Raw genomic sequence first — 20,815 nt, forward strand, 5'->3', positions numbered from 1 at the left:
AAATATGCTATAACAGATTAGATGTTACTTAGTAAATCCTAAACCCATGAACAATATTCTTTATATTCAAGCAAAATTTCAACAATTTTAAAATATAATTTATACATTGAATTAAAAATTATTTAAATGAATATATCCTTCTTAAGTTAGCAGAAACATATTTCATAACAAAACACTTGAATTTTGGTATTTACCAATGTATGTTCCCAGGGATAAAATCCCCCAAATGTGTGGTTAGACAAGACTAGAAAAGATGGAGCCCTTTTTGAGATTCACAATAAGTATTATAAAAACCTGACTGTGAGAAATCTTGAAGTAAAAATAATAATAATATTTAATTTTGTTTAGTTTATGCATGATTCCTGTACCTTTCCCAGTTAAACATCTTCCTTATTTTCTATTTATATACTTTCCTTATTTGCTATTTATATACTTTCTCTGCTCTCTATGTATATAGTTAACAAATCTTCCTTAAACATCTTCCTTATTTTCTATTCATATACTTTCTCTGCTCTTTATGTATGTAGTCAACAAATATTAAGTCTATCAAACATTATTCTAATTTTGGATAGCATAATTTATTATATTAACATTATTATCTCTTTAGTAAAATGATATTAACAAGTAAAGTTAAATATCTACTCTACTATTATATTAACTTTTAAAAAGTTTGTATGTGGGTCATACAAAAGTTTTAGATACACAAAAATCAAGAAACATAAAATCTGCAGATGACAGAAACAAATGAAGCCCTCTCAGTAACAGCGATAAGCCAAGCAACTTAAAACTTACACAGGTGAATCAGAAAGGACACTGTTGACTGTATCTTGGAAGTGAAATAATGGATCCATAACACAGTGTGTCTCAAAACTTTTGTAGTGACCTACAGACTTTGTCAATTGTTGTATTCATATCATACCTATTTTTCCTAGAGTTACTGTAAGGATCAAATAAGGTAATAATTGGAAAGGCATTTTAAGAACTGTTAATGCTAAATACATATAAATTACCATCACCAAGTCAAATAATAATACCTAAAAATCTCCATTTCTTACAACCTACCAGATTTTTCACTATTTTTGTGCCTTCAAGCTTAAAAGTTTCATTTAAAAAACTCAATTTCTCTAAAAATAGTTTTATAGCAGAACATTTTTTTCCAAATGGATGTTATCTGGTCTACTTTGCCCAAATTCCTACTGTAAAACAATTGATTATGTACTCTTCTGCAAAGCTACGAAACTGTAGAACATCTAGTGTATGCACACACATGTACCCTGGCCAATAAATCTTTTTGTTTTCACTTATCTACCACCTTAGTAAACATTACCTGTTCTGTGGACCATCACCAACTAAATATTCAACAATTCTATCCAGAGCGCCTCGTTCTCGGGGAAGAATGGGTCTTGCTAAAGGTGGACCTGGAGGATGAAGACCTATTAAACACATAAATACATATAAGATTGATATGTATAAAATGTATTATATATAATTTAAATCAGTTACCAAGAACTACTTATGCTTATTAAAACTCTTAAAAGTTCTAACAAAACAGTATTAATTCCTATAAACCTCTGTAGAACATTTAAGTTTTCATTAAAAATACTGCACTACAAAAATACAAGCTATAACAGAACCATCAACACAATATATTAGTAAATGAAACTACATTTGGTTCTGTTAAAATATTTTTTTAATGTCCAACTTTTAAAAGCTTATGTAAGATTAGAAGATTTCCATTTTGGACCATAATAAGATAACAGAGGTCAGATTTACCTTCCCACCTAAAGCAAATAAAAAACTGAAAAACATAAAACATATGAAGTAACAATTTTAAAGACACTGGACAACAGAAAATGTAATTTTAAAGACACTGGATATCAGGCAATGTAGGTTAATGTTCCCTGAGAGACTAAAAACAAAGTATGTCCTACAACTTCCCCCAGCTTATTGCCTAGAAGAGTGTTTCCAGGCATCTGCACAAGAAGGGTAAACCCAGGTGAAGTGTAGAAGTCTCTCAGAGTAGAGGAGATAGAGCTGTAACTCTGAGGAGGTCCAGGCAGCTCCAGTTCACAGGGAAGAGTATGGAAGAGGAGAAAAGGCACAGAGAAAGAACATTATCATATTCAGCAAAATACTGACTGGTGCCTGCATGTGAGAAAACTATCAGAGGATCAAAGCAAAACCACACAAAAACATTAAAGGAAATAGTGTAATTCATAATGTCTGGCATCAGATAAAAAATTACTAGACATATTAATATAGGACAATACTACCCACAATAAGAAAAAGCAATCAAAACTGACCCACACATGACAGCAAGAATTGAATCAGTAAAGATTTTAAAATATTTATTAAAACCATATTTCATACACTTTGAGAATCTAGAGGAAAGATTCAATATACTAAGTAGAGACATGGAAAAAAATTAAAAATAAATAAATTGAACTTCTATAGTATGAAATAGAATGTCTAAGATGAAAAATCCACAGATGATGTGAACAACAGTATAGACATTGCAGAAAACAAGTACTGGTGAACTTGAAGATATATATGAATAGAAACCACACAAAACAGAGAAAAGATTAAAAATATTTTAATCATCAGCAAGTCATGGAACAACTTCAAACAGTCTCATATGTATGCAATTGGAGTGCATAAAGGAGAGAAATGATGGAAAAGAAAAATATATTTGAAGCAATAATGTATAAAAATTTTCTACATTTGATGAAAGCCATAAAACCACAGATCCAAAAATATCAACAAATCAGAAGCATAAAAGACATAATTTTGCCTCATAAGAGTATCAAGTTGCTTAAAATCAGTGATAAAGAGAAAACCTTAAAAGCAGCCAAAAAGATATAAGTATAGAAAAACAGAGGTAAGAATGGCAGCAGACTTCCCATCAGAAAAAAAATCAAAGCCACAAGAAAGTAAAACAATATCTTTAAAATTTGGAAAGAAAAAAACTGTCAGATAAAAATTCTGTATCCAGTATAAGCATCTTTTATAAATGAAGGCAAAATGAAGACTTTTTCAAACATACAAAAACTAAAAGAATTCATCACTAGCAGAATTGCATGTACTATAAGAAATGTTAAAAGTCCTTCAGGCAGAATGAAAGTGACTGCAGACAACAGGATCTATACAAAGGAATAGAGAATTTGAAATAGTTATCATGTAGGTAAATATAAGAGATTTTCTATTCTTTAAATCACCTTAAAAGTTAATCGACTGCATTGTATTAGGTATTATGAGAACTCTACAGACAATTTAAAGTACACAGGAGGGGGGCAGGCACGGTGGCTCACACATTAACCCTAGCACTTTGGGAATCTGAGGCAGGAGGATTACTTGAGGCCAGGAGTTCAGGACTAGTGTGAGAAACAGTGAGACCTTGTCTCCAGAAAAAATAGAAAAATTATCTGGGCATGGTGACACACGCCTGTAATCCCAGCTACTCAGGAGGGTAAGGTGGGAGGATTGCTTGAGCCTAGGAGTTTGAGGATGTAGGAAGCTATGGTGATGCCACTGCATTCTAGCTTAGGCAACAGAGAGAAATGCTATCTAAAAAAACAAAACAAAACAAAAATTAAAAACAGGGAGATAGGAGGATGTACACAGTTTATATGCAAATCCTATACCATTTTATATAAGGAACTTGAGAATCTGTGGATGTTGGTATCTGCTTAGGTGGTCCTAGAATCAATGCCCCATGAATATATGTTCAAGTGACCAGAAAACACTTACTAAGACATGGCATTCTGGAACATAAAACAAGTCTTAATACATTTAAGAGGATTCAAACAAGAAGTATGTTTTCTAACCACAGCAGAATTAAACTGGAACTCAGTTTTCTGTTGAAAAACATCTGAAAAATCTCCAAATATTTGGAGACTAAATTGACATACAACTAAATAATCCAGTATTCAAAGAAAAATCTAAAGGAAAATTAGAAAATGTTTTGAACTCAATGACAATGGAAGAAAGCTATCAAAATTTATGATACGCAATAAAGCAGTACTTAGAAGAAAATATATAACACTAAACACCTATATTACAAAGAAATAGGCCTAAAATCTATAACTTCAGATTCTACTTTACAAAACTGAAAAGATCAAATAAAACCCAAAATAAACAAAAATGAAAATAAATAAAAGACATAACAAAGATCAAAGAAGAAATTAATAAATTAGAAAATACAAAAATAATAGAGAAAAGCTGATTCTTTGAGAAGATCAATAAAACTGATAAATTTCAGACTAATCAGAGAAAAAGAAAGAAGATACAAAACACTAATATCAGAAATGAGAGACCCAGCATAATTCAAGATTATAAAAGTATTAAAAGGACAATAAGGAATATTATGAAAAACTTTATGTCAATAAATTGTACAAGTTAGATGAAATGGACAAATTCCTTGAAAGACTACCAGACTATCAAAGGATCACTCAAAAAGATAAAAACAACTATTTGATTTATTAAAATTATTAAGAATTTTGGTATCTATGTGTGAAATTCATTTGGAGTTTTCCTTTAATTAAAAAGAATGAATTTTTAGTTAAAACATCAAACAAATCTTTCCACAAAGAAAAACCCAGGCCTGGAAGTTACAACCAGTAAATTCTACCAAAAATTTAAATTAAGGAAGAAATAATACCAATTGTAAACAAGTGCACACATTTTATACAGAAATTTGTGCAGAAAAATCAAAGAGGGAATACTTACACCATGAAGCCAACATAACTCTGATAACAAAACCAGACAAAAACACAAGAAGAAAAAAAAAATACTACAAACCAACATCCCTAATAAGCACTGATGCAAACATTTTTAACAAAAACTGAATCCAACAATACACATATAAAATAATGCATCATTGGCTCAGCACCCTTAGCACAGTGGCTATGGCGCCAGCCACATGCACCAAACATGGGAAGTTTGAGCCTAGCCCATCCCAGCTAAACAGCAATGACAACTGCAACAACAACAAAAATAGCTGGACATTGTGGCAGGTGCCTACAGTCCTAACTACTTGGGAGGCTGAGGCAAGAGAATCACTTAAGCCCAAGAGTTTCAGGTTGCTGGGAGCTGTGATGCCATGGCACTCTACCAAGGGCAACATAGTGAGACTCTGTCTCGAAAAATAAATAAATAAATAATATAATAAAATAAAATAAATCATGGCCAAGTGAGATTTATTCCTGGAAAGCAAATTGGTTTAACATTTAAAAATCAATGTAATTTACTATACAAACAGATGTTAAAACAAAGAAATAAACAAAACCCAATATGAGCATCTCAGTAGATACAGAAAAAGCACCTGACAAAATCCATTATCTATTACTGATTAAGAAAAAAAAAAAAAAAACTCCAGCCAACTAAGGATAGGCAGGCACTTCAAACTGATAAAGAGTATTTGTTAAAACAAAAAACCCTAGAGATAACATCATGCTAAATGCTGATTGCTCTTCCCCTAAGATCAACAAATAGGCAAGGAGGTCTACTCCTATGCTTCTATTCAACATTGTACTGAAGGTTCTAGCTAGTGTGATAAGGTAAGAAAAAGAAATAAAAGGAAACGAGATTGGAAAAGGGGAAGTAGTATTTTCTTTATTCACAGATATGTGATTGTCTATGTAATACTATGTAATCCAGAAAAAGTTATTGGAACCAATAAATGAGGTTCCCAAGGTTAGAGGACATAAAACCAATATATGAAAATCAATTGTATTTCTATATTACTCGAAATGAACAGTTAGAAATCATTAATAAAACAATACTACTTACAATAGCATCAAAAATATGAAATAGTTATATGTAAATTTAACCTCAAAATGTTCAAAACCTATAAACTGAACACCACAATACATTGCTGAGAGAAACTGATGACCTAAATCAGTGGTTCCCAACCTTCCTAATGCCACAACCCTTTAACGCAGTTCCTCATGTTGTGGTAACCCCCAACCATAAAATTACTTTCACTGCTATGAAATAGTGGTTCTCAACCTTCCTAATGCCACAACCCTTTAATACAGTTCCTTATGTGTGGTGACCTCCAACCATAAAATTATTTTTATTGCTATAAAATAAACCTTCCTAATTAGTTTCTGTGCAACGAAAATAATTTTATGGCTGGGGGTCACCACAACGTGAGGAACTGTATTAAAGGGTCACGGCATTAGGAAAGTTGAGAACCACTGACCTTAATGAATAGAAAAATATACTGTCTTCCACATAGTATATCTAATATAAATTAGGCAACATCAGAAAAACTAATGAGTGGGGAGTAGAAAAATAACATATTAACTGAATTTACTTAATTCTAAAACTTATGTTAAAAAAAAAGTTACACACTCAAACTTCACGAATTATAGCTCTCTAATGTCAAAAAACTGAAAGACTACTGTTTACAGAAGAAGGAACTGAGAAGAAAGTGATAAAATAAATAAAATATGATGCTTGTCTTTGTAAAACAAGACAGCATAAACACAATAAAGTAGGCAGCAAGAGAGGTTTACAATGGAGACCCCAAGGAAAACTGAAACAAAATGGGATCCTGTTGGTATAAACCTTGAAATACACAGATATGTTTTAAAATGTCTGTGACAAAAATGTTTTCTTTTTTCAACCCCTTCCTACACTGTGACAAAAATATTAAAGCATTCAAGTTTGTTTTAGGACAGCAATACTATATTACGTTAAAGTAAATGAAAAAAGAGGTTTTTTTTGTAAATAATCACAAACTTAAAAGGTCAACTGATGTCAAAATTACAGCTGTTAATAGTAAATAAAAGTCAGGCTCTGGAACAAGTTCTTCGTATTACAAATCAAGTATATGTTTAAGATTGCATCAGGTAAGTTATTGGTTTACTTACGCTAACAACATTCAATTATTAATATTGAAAAATAAACTTGAAACCAGACATTGTCATACCTCATTATCAAATTTTCAACTTGAATAAGCAAGCAAAATTAGCTTTTGAAAGCATTTAAGCCAACTTAACTTTTGCTGGAATATTTTATGTCTACATATTTAAAGTGAACATTTCCGCAAAAGAATCTGGATACATAATACAACAGATTTCATAAAAATATCTTAAACTGTTTGCATACTAATAACTTTTAAAATAATGCACTTCATACTCATGCTGTTATGGACAACAGTAATTAGTATAAACATCAAAACCAATCATTGTAGGAATACCGGTCATTTTTACACAGCTTGGCAAATTATCAAGTACCTGCTGGTTATTAATTTTCAAACATATGGGAGCCCTGTGGTAATACACATTAAATTGATTCTCTTCCATAAATATGTTATAATAAAAAAATCAATAATAAATCACTTAACTCATTCATATTTCTGGCAATGAACAATTTAAACACAGTCTTTCACACAGAAACTAATTAAAAACCTTAGAAAAACATGTTATGTTTACATAATCATGAAATTTAGGCTGTTCCCTCTACAGCCCTATCTTTACATGTACAATGCAGTTTTTACTATTTAAGTTGCTAAACTTTTACTTCTTTAAAATCAGATACACAAATGTATATGATTCATGCATTCTCACCAAAAAAAAGTTCTTTCATTATACCATTAGGAACTTATATTTACAAATCATGGGTGTCTCAAATCAACCAGATAACAATTGAAAGATAAGTCATTTTCAATTTAACTTTTCTCAATTTCATAAAATACATGGTTGCCAAATCATGCTGTTACTGTGTGTCAAATTTAAAAGTATTTTTTAAAATAGCTACTTAAAAGCTGCAAGATTTGTACATGTTTCATTTGTAGTCAGCTTTCTTCATTTGTTTATAAATTAATAGTTTTAGTCTTCTAAAAACATGCTGTATTTTTAAAGAAAAACAGGAAAAAAATCTACCATAATAAGTAATAAAATGTTAGTGATTTTATTACATGAATGACCTGATTACCTGACGTCAACTAACCTAGCCTCAACATCATTATCAATTATATGTTAGTAATTAGTCATGAAATAATCAAGTATTCTAAATTAGGATTAAATAACCTAAAACAAAATAAATTATTTGCTGTCATATACAATAATCTGACATAGAAATCTACATAAAATAAAGTGAACTGCTAAAGCAGCAGATTTTATGTCCCAATCAGACTCCAAAAGAAACCACGGGTTAATATAATCTGTTACATTCCAGAATGGAATCTTCCCCTAAAGATCTATCACAGTGAAAAAAAGAGAATCCAAGAATTAAAATAGTAAAAGAAATATATTCACTTGATAGAATCTTGTAACATATCTATCAGAAAAATACTAAGGTTCTACGCCTTAAAAGGGGAAGAGGGGAGGAATCTACCAGCCCATATTAACAAAAGTAACATCATATACTACAATGTAAGACTATCCTTTCTGAAATACATGTGCAGAGTTTAGCAAAAAACATGAATACAGTCCAAAAGTGTGTTCTCCCTATTTTATATAAATCTGGAGCCATTCTAAAGTTGAATATAAAAAGATATGCTATACTGTTGACTACACAATACTACAAAGTTTTATTGCCATTTAAACAAAGACGCCATAACAGTTAAATGAGCTCAAGAAATAGGTTTCAGTACCACAAGGTGCCAGCTGTAAAGAGTTATAGCTAATTGAATACGGAACTCCTGCTTAATCAGATAACTGCTCTGCTATTCCAAATGAAATGCCATTTCCATACTGTCTGAAAATGGCCTGTTTTATTGGTAACCAGAGAAAACAATATAAACTGTAAATAACACTAAGTGCTCTGTTTACCCATTCCAGGCACTGAAGTAGCAGGGGATCCAAGATGTCTTGGTAATACATTTGATGGTAGAGCTGGAGTAACAGTCCTTTCTGGGGGTCCACCAGGGGCTGAACTGTCCTTTGGTGGTCCAGGAGATACTGGAACTTGTGAAGGAGGGCCCTGATTAGAGCTTGCTGGTATTGGAGAAAGGTTTCTTTGAGCTGCAGTTCGCTGACGAATCTCTGAGAAGAGTAAGTATATCTAGATTTAATATCCAATATGCCATATTAGTCAATACCACAAATGACTTACATTTATTAAAATTTGGGGGCACCAAAAGGCATTGTGGGGCTAAAATTGCTTTTAATAAGAAATCTATAAAATGTTAACACTGAAAACATTTCTGAACTTAACAATTCAACTGCATGTGTTTATACAAGCTTTGATCCAAGTCTATCTACTGATAACACTTTTCAAAATAAATTTGCCGCACCCCCGGCATCAAGCCGTGGCGGGATGGCTCTGTCCGCGTTGTAAAAACTGTGGTAAGGCGGTGAGTGCTCCCCGGAGCGTTGCCCCCGGTCCCCCGGCCTGCGACAGCAGCGCATAAGTTGCCTAGCATGCCTTTTAGTGAACGTAAGAATTCATGAGGTGCGGCATAAAGGCCTGAATAACCTTTACCCTGAAACCTGTTTGAAACTTGTTTGTTGAGTTGAATGGTTAATTGTTGCTTGAATGTCCTCAGAAACTAAGAATAAACATAATGACTTACTAATCCATGACTTCATCTATACAATGGAGACTAGATGTCTCCAAGGGAACACGTTCCCACCATAAAGGTCAGTTAATTGAAACAATGTATCAAGAGAATGCAGGGATGATAAGTTAAGATGTTCCTACCAGATACCCGCTCCCTCCGGTCTCTTATCTCTACCTTATGTCCCTTTGAAACTGTTTCTTTGAAATAAGTTTTCTATGAAATTGCTTTCTCTATAATTTTGTCACTATACACTTAAAACATATACATAATTCACTATCAATTCACTAACAACATAAAAATCATAATCAAATATAAAAATATAAAAATACAAAATGTGAACAAAGCAGTTTTACAAAGAAAGAAGGTTTAAACATAGATAAAGAGAAGTAAAAGAGTAACTGCTGATAAGCAGCAGTCCTTTGTTCCCCCTTACGGGCAGAAACATTGTCTAAGAAAAGACGGTTGACTACTCCCATCTACAAAACTCGATAAGAACTTTGTAAGCATCAGCAAGTCATAAAAATATCTTTTGTAGTTTGTAAGACATTGTCAAAAATGTATAAATACCATGCCTAAAAATCAGTAAAGTACAGCTGCTTTCATCATCACTTGTGGTGTCTAGTAGTCTGTCAATTCACCCTGCGTCGACCTTCCAATCAACCTGAGCCGTTTCGCCCTGAAAGCCCTCGGACTGAGACTCATTCGACTGGCGGTCCGCGGCAGCTGGCGCCCGAACAGGGACCTAAAGGACAGGTGATCTTTCTTTTTCTTTCTTTCCTCTCTTTTCAGATTGAAGGCGACTCTCACCAGGGAGCTCGAGTCCCGCCGGTAAAGGCTGACCGATTAAGTGTGAGTAATCCGCAGGACAACATGGGGCATACATTAGCAAAAGAGGAACACATGCTCGGTGTCATGATACAGCGTTTGTTAGAAAAAAATGGTTTTCATGTGTCTCTCAAACGGTTGGAGGAGCTTATGCATTTCATAAAGTTGGTTAGTCCTTGGTTTCTGGAGGAAGGCTCTCTCTCTCTCTCCGACTGGAAGAGAGTGGGACGCGAAATGCGGAATTACATGCAGGAACATGGGGAGCAGGTTTTGCCCCCACAAGCTTTTCCTTTGTGGTTACAGGTTAGAGAACTTTTAGCTGACAATACCTTTTTAGAAGCATTCATAAGAGAAACTGATTCGGAGGCTGGAAGCCCTGAAACTAAGGTGGCACCCATTTACGATGAAGTCCCCCCAGAGGCTCTTAAAGACCCCGAGCCAATATCTAATGCTGAGGGCGTCATTCCCTCAGCTCCAACACTCAAAAATATTCTACCGCCGCTCCCACCGGTTGATAATTCATCGGATAGTGACGAGTGGGATGTGGTGGATGAATTTACTAAACCAGATGAAAAAGATAACATGCATGATTTCATTCACCCTCGCCGAGCTTATCCGGCAGTCCGTGTGCCTGTGACTACACCCAGGCCAACTTTGCGGGCTCCACTTCCCCGTGTGCCTCCTTGTCTCCCCCCGCCGCCCATAGGCTTTCAGGCGGCGGTGCGAGAAGCCCGTCAGCAGGGAGATTTTACTTTCGCTTTCCCGGTACGTTTTCCTACCGAGGAAAGGGCACCACCCACCTGGGAACCTCTGTCGTTAAAGACACTTAAAGAATTGCAACAAGCTGTCCGTACATCGGGAGCTTCTGCCCCTTATACTTTACAAATTGTAGAATCAATCAGTAGTCAGTGGCTTACTCCGTATGATTGGCAACAAACGGCCAAGGCCACGCTTTCCCCAGGTGACTATATTTTATGGAGAACAGAATATGAAGATAGATGCAGAGAAAGCGTTAATCAACATGTAGGTAGAAAGGCACAGCCCACGTTATCTATGCTTTTAGGAACAGATGAATTTGCCACCTCTGAAAATCAAATTAAACTACCACGGCAATTTTTAGAAATGATTAACCACAATGCAGTTTCTGCTTGGCGCAGAATACCTCCTCCAGGTACTAAGGGCACAACTTTAGCAGGCATAAAACAGGGTATGGAAGAATCCTATCCTGACTTTATTTCTCGCCTAGAAGAAGCTATTAATAGAATGCTCCCACCGTCTGAGGGCACAGCATTATTACTCAAGCAGTTGGCTTGGGAAAATGCAAATACGCTGTGTCAGGACTTAATACGTCCACTCAGGAAAACAGGTACAATACAAGATTATATTAAAGCATGCATGGATGCCTCACCAGCAATCGTCCAGGGAATGGCGTTTGCTGCAGCTATGCGGGGTCAGAAATTTAGTTCATATGTTAAGAATGCTCTTGATAGAGATCCTAGCAACACATGTTTTGGTTGTACACCCCCGCATGCCATACCTACCTGCTATAATTGCGGGAAGCATGGCCACATACAAAAGGATTGTAAAAAGTTTTCCAATAATAATAATAGTAATGATAAGTCTCGTGGGCTACCCCCGGGACCATGCCCTCGTTGTAAGAAGGGCAGGCACTGGAGAAATGAATGTAAATCTAAGTTTCATAAAGATGGAACCCCCTTGTCTGACAAGGGTGCAAATGCTAATAATGGCAATAGGTCAAAAAACTAGATGAGGGGCATTCTCCCAGCCCCGACCCCAAGGGAGAAATAACTGTGCCTACTACGGTACAACCTATTTTAGAGCCTACATCTACCACTAATTGTATACCGCCAGAATGGACAATTCATGACCTCCCGCGTGGAACTCCTGGCAGTGCAGGCCTTGATCTTGCCAGCTCTAAAGACATAATTATATCTAAACATGATGGTGTTACTCTAGTTCCTACTGGAATTAAAGGAAAATTGTTACCGGGCACAGTGGGTGTTATTTTAGGTCGCAGTTCCAATTATACCAAACATTTTGAAGTTATTCCGGGAGTTATTGATTCTGACACTGAGAATACAATTAAAGTCATGGTAAAGTCTTTAGTAGAAACTACACAAATTCATAAGGGACAAAGAATTGCTCAGTTATTGTTGTTGCCATATATACCACTTCCCACCTATCACTTACATGATGCCAGGGGAGAGGGTCAATTTGGATTTACTGATCAGGACTGTGTAGCTCTCATACATGATTTATATGATAAACCAATGTTAAAAATGAAAGTTGAGGGCAGGCCTATTAAAGGGTTAATGGACACAGGAGCTGATGTAACCTGCATTGCAGCTTCTGACTGGCCAAAATCCTGGCCAGTACATCGGACTGGGTCTTCATTAGTTGGTTTAGGTTCTGTTTCTGGTGTTATGCGGAGTACATCTCATTTATTATGTGAATATAAGGATAAGAAAATTTACTTTCAACCTTATGTGTTACCCTCTCTACCCTATACTTTGTGGGGACGAGATCTTTTACATGTTCTAGATATGAAACTAGTTACAGGGGATCAGCTGAACGATCAGTGTTTTTCATAGGGGCCACTGCAGAAAACTATGCCTGTAAGATAAAATGGTTAACAGATGTTCCTGTGTGGGTTAGTCAGTGGCCCCTAACAACAGAAAAGTTACAGGCATTACAAATTTTAGTACAAGAACAATTAGATAAAGGTCATTTAGAGGAATCCACTAGTCCATGGAACACTCCTGTGTTTGTCATTAAGAAAAAATCTGGCAAATGGAGACTTTTACAAGATTTAAGAGCAGTTAATGCCATTATGGAAGACATGGGCTCCCTTCAACCTGGGCTCCCATCTCCTGTAGCAGTACCTGAACAATGGCCACTTATAATTATTGATTTACAAGACTGCTTTTTTACTATTAATTTACATCCTGATGACTGTCCTCGTTTTGCTTTCAGTGTTCCTTCTCTAAACTTACAGGAACCGTTTAAAAGATATCAATGGAAAACTTTACCACAGGGCATGAAAAACAGCCCTACCTTATGCCAAAAATTTGTGGCGGCTGCATTAGCAGCACTGAGAAAACAATTTCCTAGTGCTTACATAATTCATTATATGGATGATATCTTGCTAGCTCATCCTGAGCTGCCAAAAGTACAGCTAATGCTAGAAAAGGCTATAGAACAATTAACTAAATTTGGCTTAGTCATTGCCCCAGAGAAAATTCAGAGAGATAAACCATTAAGTTATCTGGGACAATGGATTCACTCTGACTATATTGCACCTCAAAAGGTGCAAATAAGGAGAGATAAATTACAAACTCTTAATGATTATCAAAAATTACTGGGAGAAATAAATTGGATTCGACCTTTTCTGAAGATTACTACGGGAACCCTTAGTCCTTTGTTTACTATCTTACAGGGAGACTCTAATCCCCGTTCCCCTAGACATTTAACTCCAGAAGCCTTGCAGGCTTTACAAGTTGTTGAACAGGCTTTAACTCAAGCTAGGGTTAAACAAATTAATTATCAAAACCCATGGTCTTTACTCATTTTTTCTACTGAGTATACTCCTACAGCTTACCTATGGCAGGAAGGTATTTTAGAATGGATTCATTTACCACATGTTCAGACAAAGATTGTTGCTGATTATCCATACCTGGTGTCTTTATTAATTGATAAAGGAAGAAAAAGATCACAGGAATTATTTAGTAAAGATCCTCATGTAATTATAACTGCTTATAATAAAACTCAAGTGGAACAACTATTTCAAAATAATGATGATTGGGTATTGGCCTTACAAGGCTATGCAGGTCAAATCTTATACCATTATCCTAAACATCCTTTAATTGAATTTACAAAAACAGTTTCACTTATATTTCCTCTTATGTGTTCCAAACAGCCTCTGTCTGATGCAATAACCTTGTTCACAGATGGCTCCTCTACAGGACGGACTGTAGTTTTTAGCCCAGGCCTGTCTCCTCTTATTAAGGAGGTTACACAAGCCTCCACCCAACAAACAGAATTATGGGCTCTAATCTCGGCCTTTAATAATTTCAAACAAAGGTTTAACTTGTACACAGATTCAAAATATATTGCTTCTCTTTTTCCAGCTCTTAAAACTGCTCTTTTAACAGAAACCTCAACTATTCTACCTTTATTAAAGAAACTACAAACTTTAATTCAGCAAAGGAATAATCAATTTTATATTGATCACATAAGAGGACATACTAATTTACCTGGCCCTTTGGCCCAAGGAAATGCCACTGCAGATTTGTTAACACGTACTATGGTGGCATCAGTGGCTGAAGCTGAAGAAAGCCACGCCTTACATCACCAAAATGCTAACGCATTAAGAAAAATGTTTCAAATTACTAGAGAACAGGCAAGACAAATAGTCTTAAAGTGTAAAGCCTGTCCTATTACTCATCATCCTTTAAAATTTGGTGTTAATCCTCGGGGTTTACGCCCCAATGTATTATGACAAATGGATGTAACACATGTGTCTAGTTTTGGAAAATTACAATATGTACATGTTACTGTTGATACTTTTTCTCATTTTATCTGTGCCTCTGCAAGACCTGGCGAGGCCTACAAAGATGTTGTACAGCACCTATTTTACTGCTTTCAGCAGCTAGGTGTTCCTCATCAATTAAAAACAGACAATGCTCCAGCTTATACCTCTCGAGCATTTGAACAATTTTGTATACAGTGGAAGATTTCTCATTCTACGGGGATCCCGTATAATCCTCAGGGTCAAGCAATTGTTGAAAGAACTAATCAAATATTAAAATTACAAATTGAACGCCTACAAAAAGCTCATAAATATTTCTCTCCTCATCATATTTTAACCCATGCTTTATTCGTCCTAAATCACCTTAATGTAAACTCCAACAATTTAACCCCTGCTCTCTCCCATTGGCAGCCACAATCGGCTGCCACCCTTCCTAAAGTTCTTTGGAAAGATTTATTATCGGGCCAATGGAAAGGCCCTGATGTATTGTTAACCTCCGGACGAGGCTATGCTTGCATATTTCCACAGGATGCCGACTCTCCCGTCTGGATTCCAGACCGGCTCATCAAACCGGCTCCTCCGGAGACCCCGGCGCAGAAGACAACGCCTGCGGCGGATGAAGATCCTATCTGCACAAATGAGGACGACTGTGGAAATTTCACCGAAACCCTCCAAGACCACGTGGACACAGATCCGTGCCCTGGTGAAACAAGCTAAACAACTTCTCATATCTCAAGGAAACCCTCTAACTCCTACAATGTACTTTCTTGCGTTTCTATCACTAATCTCTACTCCTAAGGTAGAAACTGCAGCTTATTGGTCTTATGTTCCTAATCCTCCACTGCTACACCCTGTGGGCTGGCTAGATCCAGACCCCATAAAAATTCTTTCTAATGATTCTATCCGCTTAGGAGGTTTAACTGACTCAGAATCCAGACATCATGCTGCGGCTTTAATTAATTTCACTGGCAAAGCCGACTCCTTGCCTATTTGCTTTACTTTAAGAGGCAACACACCTCCTTTTTGTTTACCTACTAGCTACAGGGTATTTTTAACTGATACTCCAGATCCTCATGATGCAAATAGACGTTATGTTTGGGAATATGAGTTACAAACTATTGGAAGTCCTAATTATAATGAAACCTGTTTATCTGTTAACTCATTACCTCTCCCTAACTGTAAAGAAAAATATAGAAATAAAAATCAATTCTGGGAATCATCATTAACTAAAACACCTACTTGGCTTTCCTGTGGATTCCCAAATGCTGCCAACAAGCATTCTCCTATAAATTCAAACACAGTCATCTGGGATTATTCTCCTACTTCTTGTTTTGATCATAATAAATATTTCTCGAACCAATTAGATAAATTTCATCAGTATCAGTGGTCTGGTACTCCCCAACCAATACGACGATGGTTCACACCTGGTCTAGTTGAGCCCATATGGGTAGCTCAAGACAAAAATAAAACTCAAATACACTATGATTTATTTAGACTTGTTGCTGCATCCAACTTAATTTTAGAAAAGAAACCTAATATGCCAAAACCAAATGCAATGTCAGTAAGAACTTGTGTTGGATATCCATATGCTCTACTTTTAGCTCCAAATAAGTATTTAACTATTACACAATCTAAAAACTCTTATCATATTTCTTGTACCGCTTGTAAAGTTACAAATTGTCTTACTTCTACTGATTTATTCAATGAATGCTTGTTTAATTCTGTTTTAATTGTTAAAAGACCCTCTTATGTACTATTACCTGTTGATTTACAAGATGATCCTTGGTATGATAATTCTGCTTTACAAGTTTTACATACTGTTAATCAGTTAATTCGACCTAAGAGGTTTGTAGCTGCTTTAATTCTCGGTATTTTAGCTTTAATTTCTATAGTCACAACATTTGCGGTAGCCACTACTGCTTTGGTTCAAGAAGTTCACACAGCTCACTTTGTTAATTCTCTCAGCAGCAACATAACTCTAGCTTTAATGACTCAAGCCAGCATAGATAATAAACTTGAAGCAAAACTTAACATCCTAGAAGAAGTAGTTTTAGCCTTAGGACAAGATATAAAGTTTATACAACATAAACTCCAAACCAGATGTCATTCTGCCTTTCCTGCTATTTGTGTAACTCCTTTACCTTATAATATGTCCACTTCCTGGAACAAAACTAAAGCTCATCTACAGGGTGTCTGGAAGGACAATGATATTACACATGATTTACATACTCTTCAAAAAGATATCACTGCCATCAGTGAAGCTCATTTACCTAACACTTCTCTTGATTCACTGGCTCAATCCCTCTCTGACAATCTTAAATCTTTAAATCCTGTGTCCTGAATTCAGTACATTGTGTTTATTGTCATTATTGGATGCTTAATATTCTGTGTTGTTTTACTGTTACCTTGTCTCCTTCGTTGTGTCTTTTCCTCCTTAAAGGCTGTTCGCCAAGACCTCTTTGAGCTACGTTTCATTAACAAAAAAGGGGGAAATGCCGCACCCCCGGCATCAAGCCGTGGCGGGATGGCTCTGTCCGCGTTGTAAAAACTGTGGTAAGGCGGTGAGTGCTCCCCGGAGCGTTGCCCCCGGTCCCCCGGCCTGCGACAGCAGCGCATAAGTTGCCTAGCATGCCTTTTAGTGAACGTAAGAATTCATGAGGTGCGGCATAAAGGCCTGAATAACCTTTACCCTGAAACCTGTTTGAAACTTGTTTGTTGAGTTGAATGGTTAATTGTTGCTTGAATGTCCTCAGAAACTAAGAATAAACATAATGACTTACTAATCCATGACTTCATCTATACAATGGAGACTAGATGTCTCCAAGGGAACACGTTCCCACCATAAAGGTCAGTTAATTGAAACAATGTATCAAGAGAATGCAGGGATGATAAGTTAAGATGTTCCTACCAGATACCCGCTCCCTCCGGTCTCTTATCTCTACCTTATGTCCCTTTGAAACTGTTTCTTTGAAATAAGTTTTCTATGAAATTGCTTTCTCTATAATTTTGTCACTATACACTTAAAACATATACATAATTCACTATCAATTCACTAACAACATAAAAATCATAATCAAATATAAAAATACAAAATGTGAACAAAGCAGTTTTACAAAGAAAGAAGGTTTAAACATAGATAAAGAGAAGTAAAAGAGTAACTGCTGATAAGCAGCAGTCCTTTGTTCCCCCTTACGGGCAGAAACATTGTCTAAGAAAAGACGGTTGACTACTCCCATCTACAAAACTCGATAAGAACTTTGTAAGCATCAGCAAGTCATAAAAATATCTTTTGTAGTTTGTAAGACATTGTCAAAAATGTATAAATACCATGCCTAAAAATCAGTAAAGTACAGCTGCTTTCATCATCACTTGTGGTGTCTAGTAGTCTGTCAATTCACCCTGCGTCGACCTTCCAATCAACCTGAGCCGTTTCGCCCTGAAAGCCCTCGGACTGAGACTCATTCGACTGGCGGTCCGCGGCATAAATTCAATAAAATAAAATCATCATCCAATTATGTGTCATGTCTTTTTATAGTAAACCTCCCTAACTTTAACAAAGGAAAAGAAGTTTATCGGAATTAGTGAAAATTCCAAATTGCATTTTTGTTTCTCAAAATTCAAACAACTGATAAGTTTAAGAAACAAGTATATTCTGGAATTACTAAATAATTTATAAAGTAATTAATCTAAGTAGTCACAGAAATGCTGAAAAGGTATTGTTTCCAATTAAGTACCAGTCCCATTCTCCTTTATGGTATTGCTACATTTTTGGCAAATATGTTTTTGCCAAAATATTCAATAAAAGAAAACTTCCACTCTACATAAATGTTTCTTCTTATATAAATTTTAGTTTATAGTTCCAGAAATTACAAGATTTTCTATAACAGGGCTGGCAAATATGCCAGCTCCAAGCTGCTGCCTGTTTTTGTAGTTTTATTGGACCACAGTTCCCTTCCTTTGTTTACATATTGTCTGTGGCTGCTTTCAAAGAGTTGAGACCATATGGCCCTCACAGCCATTTACCATACTTACTATATCTGGCCCTTTATGGAAAAAGTTTCATGACCCACATTTGATAACATAAAATTAAATAACATTGTTCCCCATTTCCCCCAATATCTTGCTTGAATGTCAGTGATAAAAATCTCAAATAAAGAAGCCCTTATAACAGATAGGGTCTGTTCTGTTGCCCAGGCTAGAATGCAGCAGTGACATCATAGCTCACTATAACCTCAAATTCCCGGACTTAAATGACCCTCCTGCCTTAGCCTCCTGAGTAGTTGGTACTGTTACAGGCACATGCCACCACACCCAGCTAATTTCCTTCTTTTTTTGTAGAGGCAGGGTCTCGCTATGTTGCTCAGGCTGGTTTTGAACTCCTGGCCTCAAGTGACAGTCCTGCCTTGGCCTTCCAGAGTACTAGGATTACAGGCATGAGTCACCATGCCTGGTCCTTATAACTTTTTAATTCTACATACCACATTAAATTATCAGAAATCCTGAATTAGTGGGATAAAGCTAAAGGAGCTATATTTTAATTGGCAGGGTTAGTAAAATATATACTTCACAGAAGCAAAACACTTGGATTCTATTTGACAAGTTAAAGACTTGCATGAAAGGTTTATTATAATTTAGAGCTCTAGTGTTAAATCTCAGTTCACCATAATCTAGTCTTCTAGCTAAGAACCCAGGTCCTATAGTTAGAAAGGTTTGTTTGGAGACCTGGCTCTGACTACATGACCTCACGGGTTACTTACCTTGGATAAACTTTTGTTATTTTATCTATAAAATTAGAATAATAATATTCCCAACTAACAGAATTATTACAAGGAGAATTAAATAAGACTTGTCTGTAAATCAATAGTTCACATTTATTGAATAAATATTTCAAGTGACTGTTTTCACACAACTATTTTCTTTTTTTTTTTTTTTTTTTTTTTTTTTGTAGAGACAGAGTCTCACTTTATGGCCCTCGGTAGAGTGCCGTGGCCTCACACAGCTCACAGCAACCTCCAACTCCTGGGCTTAAGCGATTCTCTTGCCTCAGCCTCCCGAGTAGCTGAGACTACAGGCGCCCGCCACAACACCTGGCTATTTTTTGGTTGCAGTTTGGCCGGGGCCGGGTTTGAACCCGCCACCCTCGGTATATGGGGCCGGCGCCTTACTGGCTGAGCCACAGGCGCCGCCCACACACAACTATTTTCAAATGATTTTAGCTATAATTACTGGGATTAACTAATGTTCTATGAGCCATTACAATTATAAATTATAAGTACATTATCATTTTATCAGTGGAACCATCTTTATGTTTTGTCAGTTTCTGTGCAATTTATACAGAAAATTTCAGATATGACCTGAGGTAATCATATCCTAACATCTCTTACAAATTAGCTGGTCATTTAATCATTTTTAACTTATAGGGAACACCTTCATAGGTAGTTACACATTAGAAAAACCATTAAATTCTGTGACGTATTCAGATCAATGAAATCATATTAAGATTTGGTAGTTTAAACTGTTAGTTAAAAAAATAAAGTATCAAATAGTATAAATTATTCAATTTTCAGATAAAGCATAACTCAAAAAGCAAAATTTTTCTTCAAGATTAAAAAAAGCTTTTCTTAATATAGCATTTATTAGACTATATTAAAAGCAGCTATTATCCTTTCACTTCTTGAACAAAGACTTCAGACTGCTTCCTCCGAATGTGTACTTATCCTGTGAAAATATCCTGAAATACTCCTTTAATATCCCTCACATACTCCTAAAAAGCGAAATCTATAACTAGTTAACAAAAGACACTATGACTAGCATTCCATAAAACAGACTTAGCTTAATATCTCTAATTCCAAATTTAGGCAAAGGAAAAAAAGAGACATGAAAGTGAGAAAATGCAGTTTCATAAATTTTTCAAAAGAAAAGCAGGTGAC

General features: G+C 35.7%; 1 protein-coding gene across 3 annotated transcripts in view; it reads right to left on the reverse strand.

Moving 5' to 3' along the window:
- The window catches only part of LNPK (lunapark, ER junction formation factor), an 87,991-nt gene that overhangs the window by 10,505 nt on the left and 56,671 nt on the right, over positions 1-20,815 (reverse strand). For all 3 annotated transcript variants that reach the window (XM_053597721.1, XM_053597723.1, XM_053597722.1), the window contains exons 9-10: positions 8,781-8,993; positions 1,328-1,433 (exon numbers count right to left, since the gene is read on the reverse strand). In XM_053597721.1, the coding sequence (XP_053453696.1) occupies positions 1,328-1,433; positions 8,781-8,993 (319 nt within the window). The remainder of the gene's footprint in view (positions 1-1,327; positions 1,434-8,780; positions 8,994-20,815) is intronic.

This window comes from Nycticebus coucang, chromosome 7 (genome assembly GCF_027406575.1).
Source record: "Nycticebus coucang isolate mNycCou1 chromosome 7, mNycCou1.pri, whole genome shotgun sequence".
Lineage (NCBI taxonomy): Eukaryota > Metazoa > Chordata > Mammalia > Primates > Lorisidae > Nycticebus > Nycticebus coucang.